Source organism: Panthera onca, chromosome A2 (assembly GCF_046562875.1).
Source record: "Panthera onca isolate mPanOnc1 chromosome A2, mPanOnc1 haplotype 2, whole genome shotgun sequence".
Classification (NCBI taxonomy): domain Eukaryota; kingdom Metazoa; phylum Chordata; class Mammalia; order Carnivora; family Felidae; genus Panthera; species Panthera onca.
Window position 1 is genome coordinate 87,191,666 of NC_138340.1, and position 20,713 is coordinate 87,212,378.

The 20,713-nt window shown below is 34.5% G+C and overlaps 1 protein-coding gene across 6 annotated transcripts in view; it reads right to left on the minus strand.

Annotated features, from left to right (window-relative positions):
• The window catches only part of PCLO (piccolo presynaptic cytomatrix protein), a 439,623-nt gene that overhangs the window by 223,666 nt on the left and 195,244 nt on the right, over positions 1 to 20,713 (minus strand). For all 6 annotated transcript variants that reach the window (XM_060632355.3, XM_060632351.3, XM_060632353.3 and 3 more), the window contains exon 4: positions 8,107 to 8,766. In XM_060632355.3, the coding sequence (XP_060488338.3) occupies positions 8,107 to 8,766 (660 nt within the window). The remainder of the gene's footprint in view (positions 1 to 8,106; positions 8,767 to 20,713) is intronic.

Here is a 20,713-nt window from a genome sequence, read left to right on the forward strand (position 1 = left end):
TATGTCTTTCTTTATCTGCCTTCCCACTCTTCACTAAATCATAGTAAACACCATAACCAGAGAGGTGGGGTACCTAAGCTCCTTGTGGAAAAAGAAAAAAAAAGGTAAAAAAAAAAAATGTTAAAAAAAAAAAAGATCTTTCAGAATCAAATTGTGATAGTGACATTTATATTCTTTATTTTGCATCTGCATAGGTTATAAAACAACAAGGTAATACAGTATCCATATATGGAGGAAACGTAACCATTGTTATATATAACAATTCTTTTGAGTATAATAAAAGAGAAATTAGAGTTTTATACAATGGATTCTGCAGATTCTACATTTTATAAAAATAAGATTAGGATCAGACATATAATGTGACAAACAGAATTAAGATACATTAGACAGGGGACTAACACACATAAATATCAAAATACCCATCCTGCAATCTCCTTATGTGGCCTATCTCCATGTCCTCAAGCTTTCTTTCTTTCCTTAGTACCATGTTCTACCCATTTCTCCCTCCTGCTGCTCTCCCGGTCTCTTTCCTCCACATTCTGCAGAGGATTCAATCATTATTTACCTATGATGATGCTGTGATGATTTTCCCCTCTAAATGACTGTTACTCTCCATATTATCAGGTGGTAAAAGGCTGCAAAGATTTTGCTCGATATGCTTGCGGGTCTAAGATAAAATGTTTGGAGTGTTTAATAAGAAAATCAAGTTAGGTGACCAAAGGGCATTGGTCTGAATTTTTCAGAAGAGACAGTTGCTCATGTATTTATTGTACCATGGTACAGTGAAAAAAAGTCCTAATGTCAACTCTTCTCCCACTAACTCGCATACCAAAGTCTTCTGGTAGAGGCGAGTGATCTTCTTCACTACACGGTTAGCTGGTTAAATCTCAGATCACATACCAACCAGGCCCTTTGGCTCTTTAAGGCACCTACCCATTCATCTTTTTACTCACTGATGCTAAAAACAGAAACAAAAAAAGAAGTTTTACTTCATGTACAGAGAGGGGCACACTGAGGCACTCATCTGTCCAAGCAGTGATCCCTTCTATGGCTATCTACTTTTCTCTGGGAGGTATGTGAGTGGGGGTACGAGTGAAATTCGTACTCACACAGGTTAACTGGGCTACACAGCTAATATACACTGCAAAACCCTTGCTTTCTGGATAACTTTTTTTTTTTTTTTTTTTTTTTTTTTTTTTTTTAGACAAGCGAATAATGTGATCAAATCAGAAAGAGTAGATGGAACTAAGAAGAACATAAAACATGCTGTATAAGTTGGGTTTGGTTTTCTCGATTCCATCTTCAAATGGATGTCTGAAGTACTGTAACTTGAGAGGAATATGATCAAAGTATTTATGTGAGGGAGGCATAATTTGGCTTATTTTCTTCCAAGTTTCTAAGTCCCTAGGACTAAAAGATTGGGAGTTTTCTTCTAATTGCTTCAAAAATGTGTCGTTACATACTTATTTTTGACAAGAATATTATGTTACTTGTGATAATATATTCAAACTTAATAAATAGATCCAAACAGTTCTTTCTAAATTTCGTATGTATTATATATAACACATATATGCATTTATGTGCATAAACATCACGGTGGTTTATTACTTATGCATTATTTTCTTCATTTGAATAATCAGAAGTTGAAATTAATTACCCATTTCATTTTTTACATGTAATACAATCTAGAATGACCTCTGAAATTAAATTAAGACGAAAACTCCAGGCATCTACCTTTTATGCGAGAATTTTGTCATCTTAGATGGAGGCAGTGAGTGGGAACAAACATAATTTAAGCACACCTTTTTTTTTTAATAGCAATGTCATTTTTCAGTTCCCCCGAGGAACACATTTTCCATGCATTTTTCTAAGTACATTTAGCATTAGATTCAATTTCACTTACTTTTACTGTTATTATTATTGCACTTTTCCCATGTATAGAATTATGGTACTTGAGACTTGAGTGTTTCTAAATCTGTGTATATGAAACAATTACTCAAAACTTTCAGAGGCTAAGATTTATATATTTGTTTACTTACTAACCCAAAACAGAGAGTGGAGAATTCCTTTTCCTTCCAATATTCCACTGCCATTTGTTGACCTGGAGACCAGTCAGAGACAGGCAGTGATGAACTAATCCCCAGGTGAAACTCTTCTGATGGTATCATATCTTGAAGCCTTCTCTAGTGATGGAGAAGGTACGAAGACACACTGTACTGCCAACTTTAGTTCTGCCCTTTCACAAATACTGAAATGGTTAGCCTTTCATACTGAAGGTAAATGGAAGTTTTCTGAACATTACTGTAGTTACCACCTGAATTCTTGGTTAAACTTAAGACCGGACAAAGAAAGGATACCATACTGCTTAATCTTCCCAAGCCATTTATTTCAATGGGCCAAAGTAAGACAACAAATGAATGATCTTTAATCGTTTATACAATGTTAGGGTCAAAATGGATTACTAGTCTGAATGTTCCAAAAATTCTGAACAAGATTAAGTCCATAAAATTCACTGGGACTGGACAGAAAAATCAAATAGTCTCACCTACATGAAAATCCTTTTCACTACAGAAAACCTCATTATTTTTCATCCTGATTATTCTGCCATGATATGCAATGACTTATATTTAACTTGAATATTAACCCCTTGGTCATTTTAACCAGAAAAAAAAAAAAGTTTACGCTAACGGGCATTCAAATTTCGATTTTTATCTGGAGAACTATATAGTGTTTCAGTGTAATATATCAAATGCAGACAAGCAATATTGTTTAAGTATATAGATAAAAAAAAGAGAACTCTGTAATAATGTGAAATTTTAAAACATTAAACTAAAAAAAGTAAAGAAGGATGTATCTTTCAAATTATTTATTCTACTTGGGGATACATTTTAATCCCTTTCGACAAACACATTTTGTGAGAGAGGAATAAACAGAGACAAAAAGGTGTGGCCACAGAAAATGTAAACAATATGCTGTGATAATATGAATGACACAAATGACAAGTGAATAACTAAAATAACATAAATATATAAGAAAGTAAACAACCACATAAAGTATTTAGGATTATAGTGGAAGCTGCTTAGAGAGAAGAATAATTACATCATGTAAAGTCAGTATGGTACAAGTGTCACAGGAAAGAATTATGTGTAGTGTTCAAATGCCATGATTTTATAATCAGAACTGGACTACAATCTTAGCTTTGCTGAATCCCCAGCCATGTGATCCTGAGCACAGGAATTTAGTTTCTTTCAACTTAAAAAACATACAATATTTACCTCATTCATTGTTGTGTGGATGAAATGATCAAGAAAATACTTAACATAGTGCCAAGAATATTGTAAGAGATAAATTAAGAGTATTATTTTTATTTCAAACAAAAACAGATTTAAAACCAATCAACATAAGGCGTTGAGCAGCAGAAGCACCAGCCACAAGGGAGAAAAGTGGCCCAGAGATCCAAGTGGGAGGTTGTCAGTTGGGATGATGGAGGGGTGTGGCATTTATGCACAGAGAAGAACTGAGTACAGGTGAAGAGGGCAGAAAGGTCAAACTACCTTCAGGAATTACACAAGGGCGTATTTATTTGGCTGTTGTTCTACGTATCACTTGTGGGAATATTAGGCGTTGCTTACAAGTTATACTGGAGCCAAATTCCACAGGGCTGAGAAAGCCAAACTGAGTTATTGACACAGGAGTCCTGGCTGTGGGGTGCAGAAGCCTGGACAAGCATGCAAAATCATCTAATGGCTACAAGAAGAACATGTGAAGATATATTTTTATACACTGATATAAAAATATTCTCCTAATATTTAATAAGTGGATTGATGCTAATATTCTTTTATTCCTTATGCGAGTTGGTCATCTGTTTTGTGAAAAATCCTGGGAGAAAACTGAGAGTCACACTCTAAGGAGAAATTGTAGTGAGGTAGTCACTTTATTCAACCATCTTTAGACTGAGGCTTATTATTCAGTTAGGCAGATCTCTGGCTTTTATTTGCTACTAGCAATTACACCTGTTTTCTTAGAATAGGTAAGTGGTAGACAAAAGATTATGGCAAAACAAAAAATCACGTCACAAAGATAATAATGATGTAAGAAAGACACAAACACTGACACGCTTCATATCATTACAAACTTTTCATTAGCAACATTACAAGAAAAAAGTAATGATGACCAAGTTAAATCAGCCAAAATCAGCTGGGCTGGGACCCAGCCAAAAAGGCCCGACATTATCAGGAAACCTATTTGACATCTGTATTGACATCTCTCATTGCTAACAGCAAATCTTACCTAAACACAACGTAAGCTTTAGCACAACAGCAAGTGATATTGTGGCACCAACACAGACCTCTAAAATTTTCTGAAAATAAATATTCCAGTACTTTACCAACTTTCAATAAATTACATAATAAACATTTAGAAGCTTTTGATTTTTCTTATTTCATAATAAAAGAAAAAAAAGCTACACATCATTTGGATAAAATTGGATTCAGTAATATGTACGAAATGATATGGTGACAAATTAAACTGTATTTCTTGTCAGCCAATATTGTTGGAAAGACTACAGAAATAACATGAAGGTTTGAGAGAAATTTTTAGAACAAAGTAAGTAGCAAAACTTTTGGTAATAACAGAATTAAAGTGTAGATATTTCTAATATGTTCAGTTTATAATATTTACTATTTCTGCTTTAATAATAAAATACTTAAAGTACTACTGTAAGCCAATAAGGAAAACTATGCCAAAGAAGTAAGCCTCACAATATTGAATGGTTTAAGGTATACATATTTATTTTTTTATGAAAAAACTGTATATTAGCTACTGAAGAGTGGCTTTTTCTTTGATTGAAATTATTCTTTTAAAAAGGGTAAGAATACAGAGATCGCAGTATACCTGTGAAATTCATTTACTACATCTGTTATAAGTAGGTCAGATTTGGACAGAAGACCTCTGGATTTTACAGATGTGACATATGTTTTGTATACTGATGAGACCTTTATATTTTGAAGAATATATATTTTGTATATTTTGTACTGAGGTAGAGAATAACTCTAAAGTTATTTAAATCACAGAGGTTTACTGATTATATAATAGGAAATTAATTTAAAAAGTTGTAGAATATGAAGATGGGTCTTTTTTGACAAAAATAGGATTATCCCAAGTTTGTTGAACTTTTTGGTGATGACAAGTGGTTATCAGTAATATACCACTTACTAGATGCTATAAAGTAAATGGAATGATGGAGGGGAAAAAAGTATATAGGAGAAAGTAAACTCTGGTTATCAGCAATATGGTACTTATTAAGTACTTAGAAAAAACAAACACTAGCTGTTCTTGAAGAGAATTATGGTGTGAAAACAGTCTTTTGAAAAGAGATATGTGGAAACCATGTGATTATGCTATATAAAATAACATATGTCATTTTTAAAAGCTGTCGTATCTGCTCATTTAATACATTTTAAACAGAATATTTTCATCTGTTTCTAACCCTTCCAGATGAAGGACCCCAGTGGATTTTAAAGCAATTCATTTCTGTGTGTGTGTGTGGTGTGTGTGTGTGTGTGTGTGTGTGTGTGTGTGTGTATTTTAAATACCGTATTTTCTGAGAGAACAAGAACAAATAACTATTGGTCTCATGGAAGATAAACATTTACCTGTGGAATTTCCACAATTAAAAAATTATTTTCAGTTTCAAACTTAGAGAATAGGTAGCAAGATTTGGGAAGTACAAACTCTGATCCGCTTCTTCCAATTCTGACATATCTTTGTGGATTATCTTTCTTGTTATGGATAGTCATTAGAACTAAATATGAAAATATCAAAATAAGCTTAACTTAGAAGCTGAATTTAAGATAACTCTATCATAAAATTGCAGACCAAGATTTTCAAAAATACTGAAGCACAATCCATGTTCTCTCTAAAGTACTATTATTAATCATATTTTATTGTGATCAAATGTAACTTTATTTAAATAATTATAATAAAAACAATTTTAGTCTATTTCATTTTATTTTATATTTTTGTGAATGTTTTATACTGTTCATAATATATTAATAAATCACTGTACACATTTAATTTACAAATAAGTAACACATATTAAGGTTATAAAATAATATTAAAAGTAGTGATAAAAAGACACAACAAAAAGAAAGTGATAAAGGTGTAAAATAAAAAGTGCATTAACAAAATATCTGGATATTTCTCATTTAGATTCTATTTAGCAAGCAATGGAGAAGCATTAGCAATATCTGAGTGATAGAGTGAAATTACGTGCACCCTACAAAATAATTATGTGACAATTATATATGGAGGAAAGGAGAAAGAGAAGGCACAGTGACCAGTAATTAGATTACTCAAATCACTGATGAAAGGTCATGAAGGCCATAATTAAGAGTGTGCTCAGGAATAGGAACTAACAGACAGGAATGTGATGAATTGGATGCCAAGAGCAAAGGGCAGGCAGTAAGAAGAAGCCTCAGATCTCTCAGAAGGGTAGTGACCAGGAAGGTAGAGGCAGGTGAATGATGCTGCCATTACCAGAAACAGAAAGTCAGGAGCAGAAAAAGTCTCTAGAGAGTGTAGATAAAATTCCAACATATTGAGTTCCAGTTTACAGGGAGGCTTTGAAGTGGAACATCTACTGAGTATTTGAAACTGCAGATCTGATACTCAAAAGAGGGGAAGAAGGTGCACAGGTAGACTTAAGAATTGTTCATGGGGCTCTCCTAAGAACAAAGAAGACAATACCCAAAACAAAAATGAAGCAAAATACAAAGAAAACCTCCTCTTAGAGAAATGAGGAAAGAAAGTGATACAGGGAGTCAACATAGAACTCATAAAGTATGATCAGAAAGACCAAAAGAGAACAAAAAGGGAAGGGTTATGAAAGCCAAGGGCCGTTTTACAAAGGGAGAAATGGTAAAAGTCATCAGGTTGTGCAAAGTGGTAGGCTACAAGCAGTAATGGGTGGTGATGGTGATACTACATCTCGGCATAGGATGAAGAATATACAGGTACCTGCTCTTTCTGACTCTGATAAACTCATTTATGTTATGAGGGGAGACCAATGATGAATTATCTGTGAGTGATGCATCATATTACAAGTGATGTATCATATTTTATATATATGATATATGTGATATATATGAGATGATGTATTTTATTTATCTGGTATATCAAAAATCAGAGATCGGTTACTAAACCAAGTGTTAAAACTGTAAATGACCAAAAAAGGAACTAAGAGTTGGGATGCACTACAGATTCTAATTAGAGCCCTAATATTAACTTTTAATATTAATAAATCATTTCATTTTCCTTCAAGTCATTGTTGTTATCTGTCAATTAAAATTATTCAACCAAATATGATGTAAGACCTGGTGTAGCTCTCAAACAATCAGAATTCTTCGAAAAATAACACTGCTGTTTGTGCAGATAGTGGTTAAGATGGGTAGATACCCTTAAAAGTTTGCACTAAAGAAAAAAAAATATATATATTATTCCAGATTATGCCTGGATTATAAATAATCCTTCAATAGTAAACAAGTACATCATATTAAAATCATGTTAAATACTACAATTAACTTTTACAGAAAATGACTTTTGTCCTAAATTTTAGTCACACTTTTTTTTTTTTTTTGGCAACCACAATTATTTAGACCTTTCAATGGCTGATCATACCTTAAGAGGCTTTCAAGTGAAAAGGAACTTGTTGACTTTTGCTTAACCAAGTGACTAAGTAAATAGAAACTTAAGACACATATTATTTTATGTTAAAGGTAGATACTGATTTTATGTTCATAGCGGAGAGAAGAAGAACCTTAAAGTTGTAAGAAACTATTTTTATCACCCTAAAGAATTTTGGTAAATTATTAGATATGCATAAAAGCTAGAAAAATCAATCTGCTATCTCTGCTTTATTTAAATTAGATTAAGCTGTCAGAATGCCAAATTTGTTCATTTCGACAACAATTGTTACACTTTTCTGAAAGTGCTTTTAACTGAAGGCTCTCACTTCCATAATTAGCAGTAAGCACTCTGTGTACTTTGGTAAAAATCTGTAAGTTTTATATACCTAACAGAGTGCAAAGATAGGAAAACATAACTTACTGTTTTTTCTTTCCCAGGTTCCACCTGATCAGGCTTTGCTGGGCGTGCTGCCTGTGGCTGGTCTTTAATTTTTTGAGGCACCTCACCATCTTCCTTTGACAAACTTGGAGGTGGGCCAGAGGGTTTGTCTTCCATCTTGGTCTGTGGTAGCTTCTCTTGTACAACCTGTGGAGTCACCCTGCCTTCAGGCTTTTCCTCAGCAGTTGGTACTTGAGTTTTAGCTAAGTCTTTTTTCTGTTCCTCCTCCAGAGCTGTTTTTGTTCCTGGAGGTAACTTTTTGTCTTCAGTGGGTGGCTTTTTTTCTTCAAGAGGGGGCTTTTTTTCTTCTGGGAGTGGCTTTTTGTCTTCAGGGGCTGAAGTTTTCTCTAGTTTACTCTCTTGTTTGTGGTCTGTGGTCCCCTTCGGGACAATCTTTTCCACTGATGGTACCTCTTTCACTTTTTCTGGAATGATTTGTTCAGCTTCTGTTTTTACTTCTTCTTCCTTCTTTTTCACTTTTACTTGAGTAGGCATTGCTGTTTTCTGAGATGGTTGTTCTGGAGGGACAGGCATAGGGGAGGCTTTTGGTGCTGAAGGTATAGGTGGCATTTTGCCCATATCTCCAAGCTGTCCTGATATTGCTCTCTGGGTTTGGCAATTTAAACAAAGCCATTCTTGAATCTGCAAATGAAACAGCAATGAAGAGATTAACTATATTATAACGCACCACTTTGGTTGCATATACCAAGGTTAACATCTGGTGATTTCTAGTTGCTTTTCTGTACAGGGAGAAAGTAGATTGTTTTCCAAACCAATGAAATAGAGACTTCTAAGGAAGACTGCAAAAAGACTATTTATAATCTAAAAATATGAGGAATATTTTCCTCATATTATTTTCCATATTAGAGATTGGCAATTCATTCTCTTCACCATAAGAATATATATATATATATATATATATATATATATATATATATATGGCACTAAAGATGGAGCCACAGAATGTGTGTGTGTGTGTGTGTATATATATATATATATATATATATATATATATATATATATACACATACTTTTTTTTTTGGTGAAAAATCTACATTTGTTCCAAACACCGTATTTTTGAGCTTGGTGGCTTTAAAATTAGTATTTCCATCATATGTTTACACAAAACTATTAAATTTTATGGTCATTTTCTTTTAACTACAACTAATCAAGAGCTCTTTTAGGACTTAATGTATAACCTCCTATCTCTTGACATGGGTCAAATGTGCCCCTATCGACCAGAGTAAAACTTCACAAGGTACATGAAAGTTTTCAAGAGTCACCTGTACATAATTCTCTACCTGCTTTAGGACTAAAAAATAATTTCATTCTTAATAATATTCACATTTCTTATGCAACTGAGCAAAATGCAATCACTGGCTCAAGCGGTCTGATATCTTATCCCCCAGGGTTTTTTGAATCGCTGAGTCAAACAGTTTGCTATATTTCTGCTCCTCAGTGTAATCCATAGGCCACCTGCACCAATCAACTGAGATGGTCATAAGACATGCAAATTCCTAGGAATTGCTAAAATTGTTTTAACAGGATCCTGGACTGGGACAAAGATCTGCCTTTTCAATACACTGGTTAATTCTTGATTGATTCTTTTGCAAGCTGAATTCTGATAATCACTCTCTCTTAACACATACAAATGATGGCATGGGAGACTGATTATGTTAGACTAATAATATTGCAGAATTTCTGCCCTATTGATGTATGTTGCACTTTTTCTTACCTTATAGCTATTATAATGTAAGAAATAAAGGCTATATATGTAGATTCTAATGGTTACATTTAATGAATACCTATTTTGTAAAGACTACAGTTGGAAGTCACACAAAGAGTACTGCATTCATATGCTGCACTGTTTTTTTGAGAAGTTCAATTTCAAACTGCTTTTCATATCGAATCACTCTTTCTAGTTACATTACTTAAATTATTTAGAGACAAAAATCACTTACTGTTCTAGAATATTATCAGGGATCTAAGTTTTATTTCTTATCTCAGCTTCCAATTTTTTAGATATCTAAATAATGGTGCTTAATAAAAATTAGTGTTTTGCAATCTGTAAGCTATTATAATTCTTATTTGCTTATCTAAAGAGTAAAGACAAAAGTCAGTTATTTACTTTTTATAAGATGTTGTCGATAAAACATCAGTATGCATTATGGGTTCATTTGCTTTTTGTGTGTATGATCATCCAATACCAATTCCCTTCTTAATTTCAGTTCTAAGCAGCTCTAGAGTGAACTGTGGCTTCTTTATATAATAACTTTATATAAAAGTCTTAAGAAAGAAACTGATTTGATCCCTTATGTCAAATACAAAAAGCTCCAGCCCTTGTGCTGAATAGTCCCTAGAGAAAGCAGTGCCATAATACCTACAGAAAATCAATCTTAATCCATGCTGTGGTTTTAAAAACCATTACTCAGTTGAGCCACAGTTTAGAATATTTTCATTCAGAACCTGACATTTTCTTTTTAAACAAAAGCAGACAAAAATAGCTGCATCACTGCTGTTTTGTCACATGGATTCTAAAAACCAAATGCAGGTGTGTGTTAAGCATTCCTATCAGGCCTTGTCCTAATGCAAATAAAATAGGAAGTTTTTAATATAGCAGGAATACAGGTAACATTACATTGCAAATTTTTATCAACTATAATAATGTGATTATTTTATTTGAGGTTTTGGAACAAATTGTTTTTACAAAGTTATCATCTCTTACTTTGATACTGCAATGGTATACAGCTCTTGTTAAAATGAAAATAAATGAAATAAAATAAAATGAAAATAAATGAAATTAAAATGAAAATAAAATGAGGGGCACCTGGGTGGCTTAGTCGGTTAAGTGTCCGACTTCGGCTCAGATCATGATCTTGTGGCTGGTTCGTGAGTTCGAGCCCCACGCCAGGCTCTGTGCTGATGGCTGGGAGCCTGGAACCTCCTTCAGATTCTGTCTCCCTCTTTCTCGGCCCCTCCCCCACTAGCGCTCTGTCTCTCTCTCAAAAGCAAATAAATGTTAAACACAATTTTTTTAAATAAAAAAAAAAAGAAAATGTATTGAGAAAATAAATAACTGACTATTTCAAGGTAGTATACTCATTTTCATATATTTGAAATTTAGGTAATGGGATAAAAGGTATAACCTATTTGATCTACAATGTCACATAAAATGCTTCATTTTCCCAATTTAAAATAATGTTTGATAAACTTAAACAATGATAACCCACATGACCACCGTCTGAAAGGCAAAGGGAAGGCAATAATAGGGTCAGTCTAAAAGAAAAACCATCTTATCCTGAGAGCCTGGCTGGCCAGTTCAAATTTGTGTTTTGCTTACACTTCCATCCATATTCAGTTAAACCTGATATTTTTATACTTGGTGTCTCAATTGCATTACTGATTTGCATTTTAAATAAGATCATAAGGACAGGTCTAATTCTTTTGACTTTACATTTTGTCACCAAAGTTACTTTGGAAACTGATGTTACTATCATGTCAAATAACTACCACTTATGTATCTATTATGTATCTATTTATTCTATTTATATCTATTTATATGGAAAACGGAAAGCATATAATGCTTTTAACAGGATTGTCTAATGAATCTGCATAGAATATAAGGAATTTGATAATTCATGAATCACAAAGGAGTATTTTTTCACCAATTAGAAAAGCTGAATTGGCAGCCTTATACATGTGTCTCTTTTCTCTGCAGCCCTAGAACCAAAATGAGAATGCCAGCAAGTTCTGCAAGCAGAGGACGTTGTAATATCAGTAAGGAACTAAAAAGGGGGGAAACTATTGTAACACCAAAAATTGTATATTTCTTTAAACATGCAAATTTAAATTTTATTTATTAAAAGGGGATAAGAAAAAGCAGCAGTGAGGGTAAAATCGAAAGCAGACATGAGAAAAGCAAAGCTGATCAATTTTAACAATGAGTAAAAATGAATTTTCAAAAAAGTTCATTTTGGACAGCATGGGTTATTGTCATTATCGTATCATCATTAAGTACAAACACAGTTACTAGAAAAACTGGCTTCACAAATGATAATTTGGGAAATATTCTACAATCACATAAGATGTCAAAAGCCATAGTTCACTTTTTTTTTTTTTGCATTCTTTACCAAAAATAATCCCAAGGATTTTTGTTATCACTGTATTCAGAGATTTAATTAAGAAACATTACATGTCTAGGTCCAAAATAAAATGTCATCTGCCCTCCTAGTTCCTCAACAGCCACACCATTAAATACTCATAATGCTACAAAAGGCCATATTTCATTCTTTCTCATTGCCACGTAGTATTCCATTGTGTACATAAACCACAATTTCTTTATCCATGCATCAGTTGATGGACATTTAGGCTCTTTCCATAATTTGGCTATTGTTGAAAGTGCTGCTATAAACATTGGGGTACAAGTGCCCCTATGCATCAGTACTCCTGTATCCCTTGGGTAAACCCATGGGGGAGGGGAAGGAAAAAAAAAAAAAAAAAGAGGTTAGAGTGGGAGAGAGCCAAAGCATAAGAGACTGTTAAAAAATGAGAACAAACTGAGGGTTGATGGGGGGTAGGAGGGAGGGGAGGGTGGGGGATGGGTATTGAGGAGGGCACCTTTTGGGATGAGCACTGGGTGTTGTATGGAAACCAATTTGACAATAAATTTCATATATTGGAAAAAAAAAATACTCATAATGCTTCTAGTCCAGTAGCAAACTGGAGATAAAATAAGCAAGATGCCTAAATTATACAAGAATTCAATGCAAAAAGTATCACTGCCATATATGACTTTTACCACCTGAAAGGATTTTACCACACATAGCATTAACTCCTTCTGGAAATTGAAAAAGACAGGATTATTCATATTTTGCCTTAAGGTTAAATATCAAAAGACTTACTGGTTTATCTTTAAATATTTGCTTATAAAGAAAGACAATCAGAAAATGAATATATGTTACATACTATGTAATATATATTTATATATACTAAAGGCATTTATATCATTGAGTTTCTTGCATAGAAAATACAAGAAAATACATAGAAAAATATACAGAAAAATACAGATGCTTATGGAGCCTTTTTTTTTTTAAACAGAAGTCATCATTATGGATCCTGTCAGATCATTTCCATTTGTTTTACTATGTTTTTAAAATACATTTTATTCTCAGTATTATGTAAGTATAATAGTATAAAACATAATAAAAGTTTTTAGCCATATTATTAAATGTATTCAATAAATTCAGAAGACTCTATACTATGAGACCAATCACCTTTTTATTCAGCGTTTCAACATTTATAACCAGGATAACAAATTCATATCCAAGTAGGAAAAAATTCTGATAAGCAATTAGCGAATAAAAAACAACTCCATGTTGATCACAACATACTAGAATATATCCAATTGTCAGCTGGTACAATATTAATAAAATGCATTTATTTTAACATCAAATCATCAGGGCTTGTTCAAAACAACGCTCCACAAATCCATTAATCTTAAGAGGAAAGTAGAAAATGAAGGCAATAAAAACCCAGAAAAGGGATGCTGCTATGCTACTCAGCATTTTTCCATCAATAAGCAATTTGCTTTATGTAACATTTCAGCTGTAACTACAGCAACAATACCATTAAGGAAAATCTCAGAACTCCAGGCCTGCCAATTTATTTTTCTAAGTATCATTTCTGAAGCATGATAATAAGACCTGCGGCAGGTTGAAAGTCGGCCTTAGACTTAAAATGGCAGAGCTGTGATGGCCGCAAACCATGCATCAGCACTGGTATTTGTACCTGGGAAATCTCAGCTGCGTCTTAATGTGAATTTTCATGAAAAGACCAATCTTACCAATTTGGAAGGTCAGATAGTTTCCATCGATGAAAGTATTTAAGCAGAGATTAGGTGTCCCCTACTCAGAATTCTGTGAAGGAAAACCAAGTGATCACAGGAACTGACATTTAATATCTTTGAGTTTCCAGCCCACTATTAAGTTTTTGAGTCAACGATAAGAATTTTACATACGTTTCTGTGTGTTTGTTTATTCAGAATGTTATTTTTTTGAGCTGAAAATTATGCTAATAATCTGGTTAGAAATCACTATTTACTCTGGGAGAGAACCAAAGCATAAGACACTCTTAAAAACTGAGAACAAACTGAGGGCTGATGGGGGGTGGGAGGGAGGGGAGGGTGGGTGATGGGTATTGAAGAGGGCATCTTTTGGGATGAGCACTGGGTGTTGTATGGAAACCAATTTGACAATAAATTTCATATATTAAAAAATATATATATATAAATCACTATTTACTCATTGACAGGTCCAAAAACTGGGAAGCAAAGTTACCTGAGACTTTTATCACTGGTATCAGTCTCACCTGTAGTCTTGGATTAAGTTGTTCTTTTTACCTAAAGCCCATACATTCTTACAGTTCAAGTTGAGATTCTGAAAATCAGACTTTTTGTTTAAATTTCTAAATTTATTTCTGTTATCTGTAAAAGAAAAAAGGACTGAATTCACAGTTGATGCACTGTTTTTTTTCAGATTACACAATCAGTTGCCAGACTACACAATGAGGGTATTAGAAATCTGATCATTCATGAGACTGCACTTTACAAGTGTATGCAGTGAGGTATTTCTGATATTTCCATTCTTATTCTGTCCCTCCTAAAAATGGATGAGATGTGTCAGCTCTTCTTCTTAGTATACTGCTTTTGGCTAGAATGCATAGCTTCCTTAGTATTTTTGTTCCCCTTACAATCAATGAAACAAAACCTCGTATGCAAAATACATAAGTGAATGATTGATTGGGGTTATTCCCCATTTATTTTCTGTGTGGGTATAAGAATCATATCGGAATGTATTGGAACAGGGGCACCTGGATGGCTCAGTCGGTTAAGCAACAGACTTTGGCTCAGGTCATGACCTCACAGTTTGCGAGTTTGAGCCCCACATGGGCTCCTCTGTTGTCAGCACAGAGCCCTGCTTCAGATCCTCTGTCCCCCCCCTCTCTGCCCCTTCCCTGCTTTTGCTCTCTTACTCTCTCTTTCTGAAAAATAAAGATTAAAAAATTTTAAAAAAAGAATGTATTAGAACATAAATATTCATATGAAAACTAAGAAAAAACCAAATAGGCTAAATCTTAAATATTAATTTTCAATGAAATTCTGACTTTGAAGGGTAAGAATCAATAATGAAACCTAACAGAATATTGGGTGCTGTTAAGAACTTGTACTGGGGTTGTCCTGCCTGGGTTGAAATTTATCAGTGCTCATGTCCCTACTCACCTTTTCTTTTATGTGGATGTTTATTTCTATAAAACCCCACACTCCCATATTCTCACACACAAACTCTCTATTTCACTCATTTGAAGCTCTTAGTGTAAGTTTCTATATAATGTAAACTACATTAACAGGTATTTCCATAAATAGCAACATGCCAACTAAAATCATGTGTATTACACCAGGGAGTAAAATTATATTTAGATTATAATTGCATATTTTCATTGGACATTCTTTTTGTGTCCATTTTTCTTTGACTAAACCAGGATCATTTTTCTAGTCACTTTCTCATCATAATTCATGTATATTTTTCTAAACCAGGAAAGTGATCTGAGCGTGATGTTTTAAATAGCATTAAATAAATAATATATAAATACACACATGCATAATTAAAATACCTCTCTATTATATTAACACAGCTTTGACAGAACTTGAAGAAAATAGGGGGCTTAGTTTCCTTTTAGAAAGATATGTATATATTTACATTTATGCAAATATGTGTATTGATTTGCATGGATAAAAACAACACAGGGCGGGGCACCTGGGTACCAGGGTGGCAAAGTCGGTTGAGCATCCAGCTTCAGCTCAGGCAATGATCTCATAGCTCATGAGTTCGAGTCCTGTATTGGGCTCTGGGCTGACCGCTCAGAGCCTGGAGCCTGCTTTAGATTCTGTGTCTCATTCTCTCTCTGCCCCGCTCCTGCTTGCACTCTCTCTATCTCAAAAATGAACAAACATTAAAAAAACTTAAAAAAAAGAACCACACAAGGCTCATTTCCCTATATTGCCTGCCTGTCTTCCTTCCTTCCTCCCTTCCTTCATATCCCTCCCTCCCTTTCCCTCTCTCTCTCCCTCCCTGTCTCTATCTTTGTATCTGTACAGAGGGAAGCAAGAAGAGTGAGCTCAGTACGACTACTGCTTGATTAACAGATCTATCCGATTTGGGTTCAGTCACAGGGATTAGGGTAACTGATCTCCCAGTAGTGTATATAAAGGACAACTCCAAAGACACAGCTGTTTTCTCACTAGTAACCAAAGATGCAAACTTACGGGTAATCATACATAATTACTGTGTTGGCTTTAGCTAACTCAGCTCTAGCAAAAAAGGAAGGCTTAAAGAGAAGGCTTATCTTCGGATTCATGTCATTTCTATTTGTGATTAAGTGTTCTAGTGCACTACATTCTAGGCTGATAGTTATTTATATGTCTAGTATAAAAAAATAACCAACAGTTTAAAAAATATGCCATGTGTTTTATATGGTGACAAGTTCATTTTTTATAACCAGTTCTCATCCTTCTGCTTTTATAAACTTGTATTTTATTTTGTCCCTATTATAAGAGGTGTACATTTATTTTGCATGTTAGTTATTACATCAAAGCAAAAAAAAAAAAAAAAAAAAAACCTTTCAAGGCAAACTTAGTCAACAGTCAGCACTACAGTCCATGAGTAATTGAGTTTTATAACAAATTTTGAAGATTGTAACATACTTCATCACAGAGGAATTTTGTTAAGATTACACAGCTATATGCATTTGGAAGTTAGATTATTTAAAGCACACTGCAGTTGAATGAAATTTGTAGAACAGTTTACAGGATAAACAAAAACCAGTCCCAACTTTTAAATTTAAGGATCACTGTGGATATAATATTCAAAGACAGCAGAATCCCACCAACTAGGGAGCTTGACATGTATACGAAGGGGAGGGGTTGCACCAGACTGACGGGATGATGGAGAATGCAGCAAGGTGGCCGGGATAGATTGGGTAAGCGGTAAGCCCTTCCACAGTGCAGTAGAACGCAGTGCAGGACTGGAAACGCTTTTTGCAGGGAAGAATCAGTGTGTTGATTTTGCAAGGTATAAACCCGCCTAGGAAAAACTCTATTTACAAAAATTACCTTTCCTAGTTTCCCATTATAATGCAGCGCTACAGACATTCTGTGTGAGACGGGGAGGGCAGCAGCCAAGCAGCAGCTATGAGTGCTTTTTACAAGCTCAGAAAGTTGGGACGGGGTCACCAGGGACTGTTGTAGCTCACACATGTCACTTACTGCTTGGCTTCGGACAGCAGGCAGGCATGCAGCTGCTCTGTTTCCGTCCGGATTCTTCTTCAGCTTCTTCTTTAGCTTTCAGGATGAGACAGAATAGACAGGGATTCTGGCCTGTCCTCATGGGTTCTAGCTTGTCTGTTCACCCCTATTTTATTTTATTTAAAAAAATTATTTTAATCTTTATTTTTGAGAGAACGAGCAAGTGAGCAGAGGAGGAACAGATAGAGAGGGAGACACAGAATCTGAAGCAGGCTCCAGGCTCTGAGCTGTCAGCACAGAATCCAGTGCAGGGCTCGAGCTCATGAACTGAGAGATCATGTCCTGAACTTAAGTCGGACCGAGCCACACGAGCGTCTCTCTGGGGAGACTGAGCCACACAAGCACTCCTCTGCTCACCTCGGTTTTAAATTCATCTTCCTTTCCTCTGCCTGCCCTTCGTCTTTCAATCTCCAGTATGTATTTCAGCAATCACTTACCCAGCTCCCACAACTGTTTTAGGGTCAAATCCCTGAAACAAATCTCTTATTATAGATTCTATACTTCCTAATTGTTCTGTTTCTCTAAGTAAAGTCTAACTGATACAGTCAGGGTGAGTCAAGTGTTATTCAAGGGGCGATGATGTTTTCCATTTTTATCCAGTAATCTTTGTATGTGTGCAGAGTAATTTTAATACTCTATTTCAGATCTTAAGTTGCATGGCAAAGTACACTTAACTGGAATTCCAAAGAAAGAGGGACTATCTTTGGTTCTATCAGTGTGACATGCATAAATGGGTTATCTGTAAAGTTTGGTGTTTTTTTTTTTTTTTAAAAGGTGAAATGTTAAAGACAGTCATCAAAAATAATTTGTGACATACATATACAATAAGAAATTTTAAAAGGGTTGAACATCCATGTACTCTCTGTCTACTTAAGAAGTAGGACACTGACAGTATCATTAAAAACAACTTTTTCTATAATATCCTATTCAATATACTCTAAGAACAACCACTGTTTTAACTTTTGTGTTGTCAGATATTTGTTTTTTGTTATGGTTTTAATATGTGTGTACTTTTAATATATTATTTACTTATGTATATTTTGGAACTATATATAGTATTGTGCTTTCCCCCTTTTTATTCTTTCCAGTAAACACTGTCTAGAGAAAAAATCATCTATGAAATACGGGTGGGATAGAAAGAATAAGTTTGCAATGAACCCCCGTGAACCACTGATTCAACTAAAGAAATGGAATACTATCATTACCTGAAACTTGTTTCAAACTCCTTTATATCTTCCAACCAACAAACAAACCAACAAAAGTGATCTGTGCCAAATGCAGGTTGTGAATCATCAGTATACACTCCCTTCACTAGTTCAGCTTTTAAGTAAAAATTGAGTAAAGGCCCTACAATGAGGCCAATTTTTAAAAAGTAGAATATGACTTTTATATACCCAAAATATAAAGAGTTCATAAAAATTTGAATATTCTTTTTAGCTTTTTACTTCACATTTAATAACTAATCAATATCAAGAAATCTCAGTAAGATTTTAAAGCAGTGCTATTCAATTCATTCATGTAATATTTGTCACTTATTTGCTACAACATCCATCTTGATTGCTAAATATATAGTATTTGCTGTTAGAAGGGCAAATATAATTATATAAGAACCAAAAAATACAATAAATATATATTCATATATATTCATTTATGATTCATATAAGGAACATAATGATTTGTTCTAGAGTCTAGGCTGAAACCAGGAGGGAGAGGAAAAAAAATTCAAGGAGCGCCTGGGTGGTTCATTTGGTTAAATGTCCGACTCTTGATTTCAGCTCAGGTCATGATCTCAAGGTTTGTGGGTTTGAGCCCTGCATTAAGAATCTCTCTCTCCCTCTCTGCCCCTCCCCAACTTGCACACACACTCTCTCTCTTAAAATAAATAAACTTTAAAAACACAGGAAAAAATCTAATTTAAGTAAACATTCAAGAACATTCAGGACAACATTCAGGGCAGGACTACAGGCATCTGTTTTAAAGCTAGTTATTTCTTCAAGCTGTTCAAGTCTCATATATTGAAACTGAACTCCATTTGTATTTGAAACTATACATTTATATACATAAATAAATGCATATATAATTTCTTTTTTACAGGACTACCTGTTAATGAAAAATTTTTGGACCATTTGAAACTATTAGCAAACATTACCATGAATATTCTGATGCCCTTAAAGACTTTTTAAGACTGTAGTTCTTTTTTTTTTTTTTTTTAACGCTTATTTATTTTTGAGACAGGGAGAGACAGAGCATGAACAGGGGAGGGTCAGAGAGAGAGGGAGACACAGAATCTGAAACAGGCTCCAGGCTCTGAGCTGTCAGCACAGAGCCCGACACGGGGCTCGAACTCACGGACCGCGAGATCATGACCTGAGCCGAAGTCGGATGCTTAACCGACTGAGCCACCCAGGTGCCCCAAGACTGTAGTTCTTAATGATGATGCAATAACCAACTTTGTGGCTGTACTACAATTTACTTAACGAGCCCACTATTAGAGAAATATTGCAAATACAACAATGCGAACAGAAGTCAGAATGTCAGTGCAAGGGAACAGGGAGTAATTAAAGTAGTTTATTTAATTCCATAAATAACATACTATGCATTTGCTTCACTGTCTGGTACTCAACAACAGGCCAATAATGTATATTACACATTCAGGACATTCAGAACTCATTCTTTGTCTAAGCATTATATTGCTGGCAGCAAATAGGTAGATGTTGCCCTGGTAAGCCTGAAGAGTCATTAGTGATTCACAGAATTCAGGGAAGAATAGATATTTCAAGTAGGTTCTACTTCACATGTGGTGTTTTTTCTGGTTTTAGAGCCAGTGAAGAGATGGGATGTGGTGAAGAGGGACTGACACTGGAAGGTTGGATATTACAGAAAGTCAAATTGGCAAAATATAATTAAATATTAGGCAGCAAAAACATTACCATTATCCTGTTCATTGCTGCAATGAATTAACTAGTAATCTTAGAACTACACTCTAGCTTAATGGACACATAACAACAGAAAGAAAAGACCAGCCCACATAAACCAGATTTTGAATAAAGAGTATAAGTTCAATTGATTTCCTGCCAAAGAACAAGAGAGATTTTACTGATGGAGCCTAATAATCAGATTCCAGCAGCCTCCCAACTACCATCCACTAGAAAGACCACTGAAGCTAATCTCAGAAGTCAATCCAGTCTGTACACCTTAATCACCTCAAGGAGCCCAAGACACCCCAGTCAA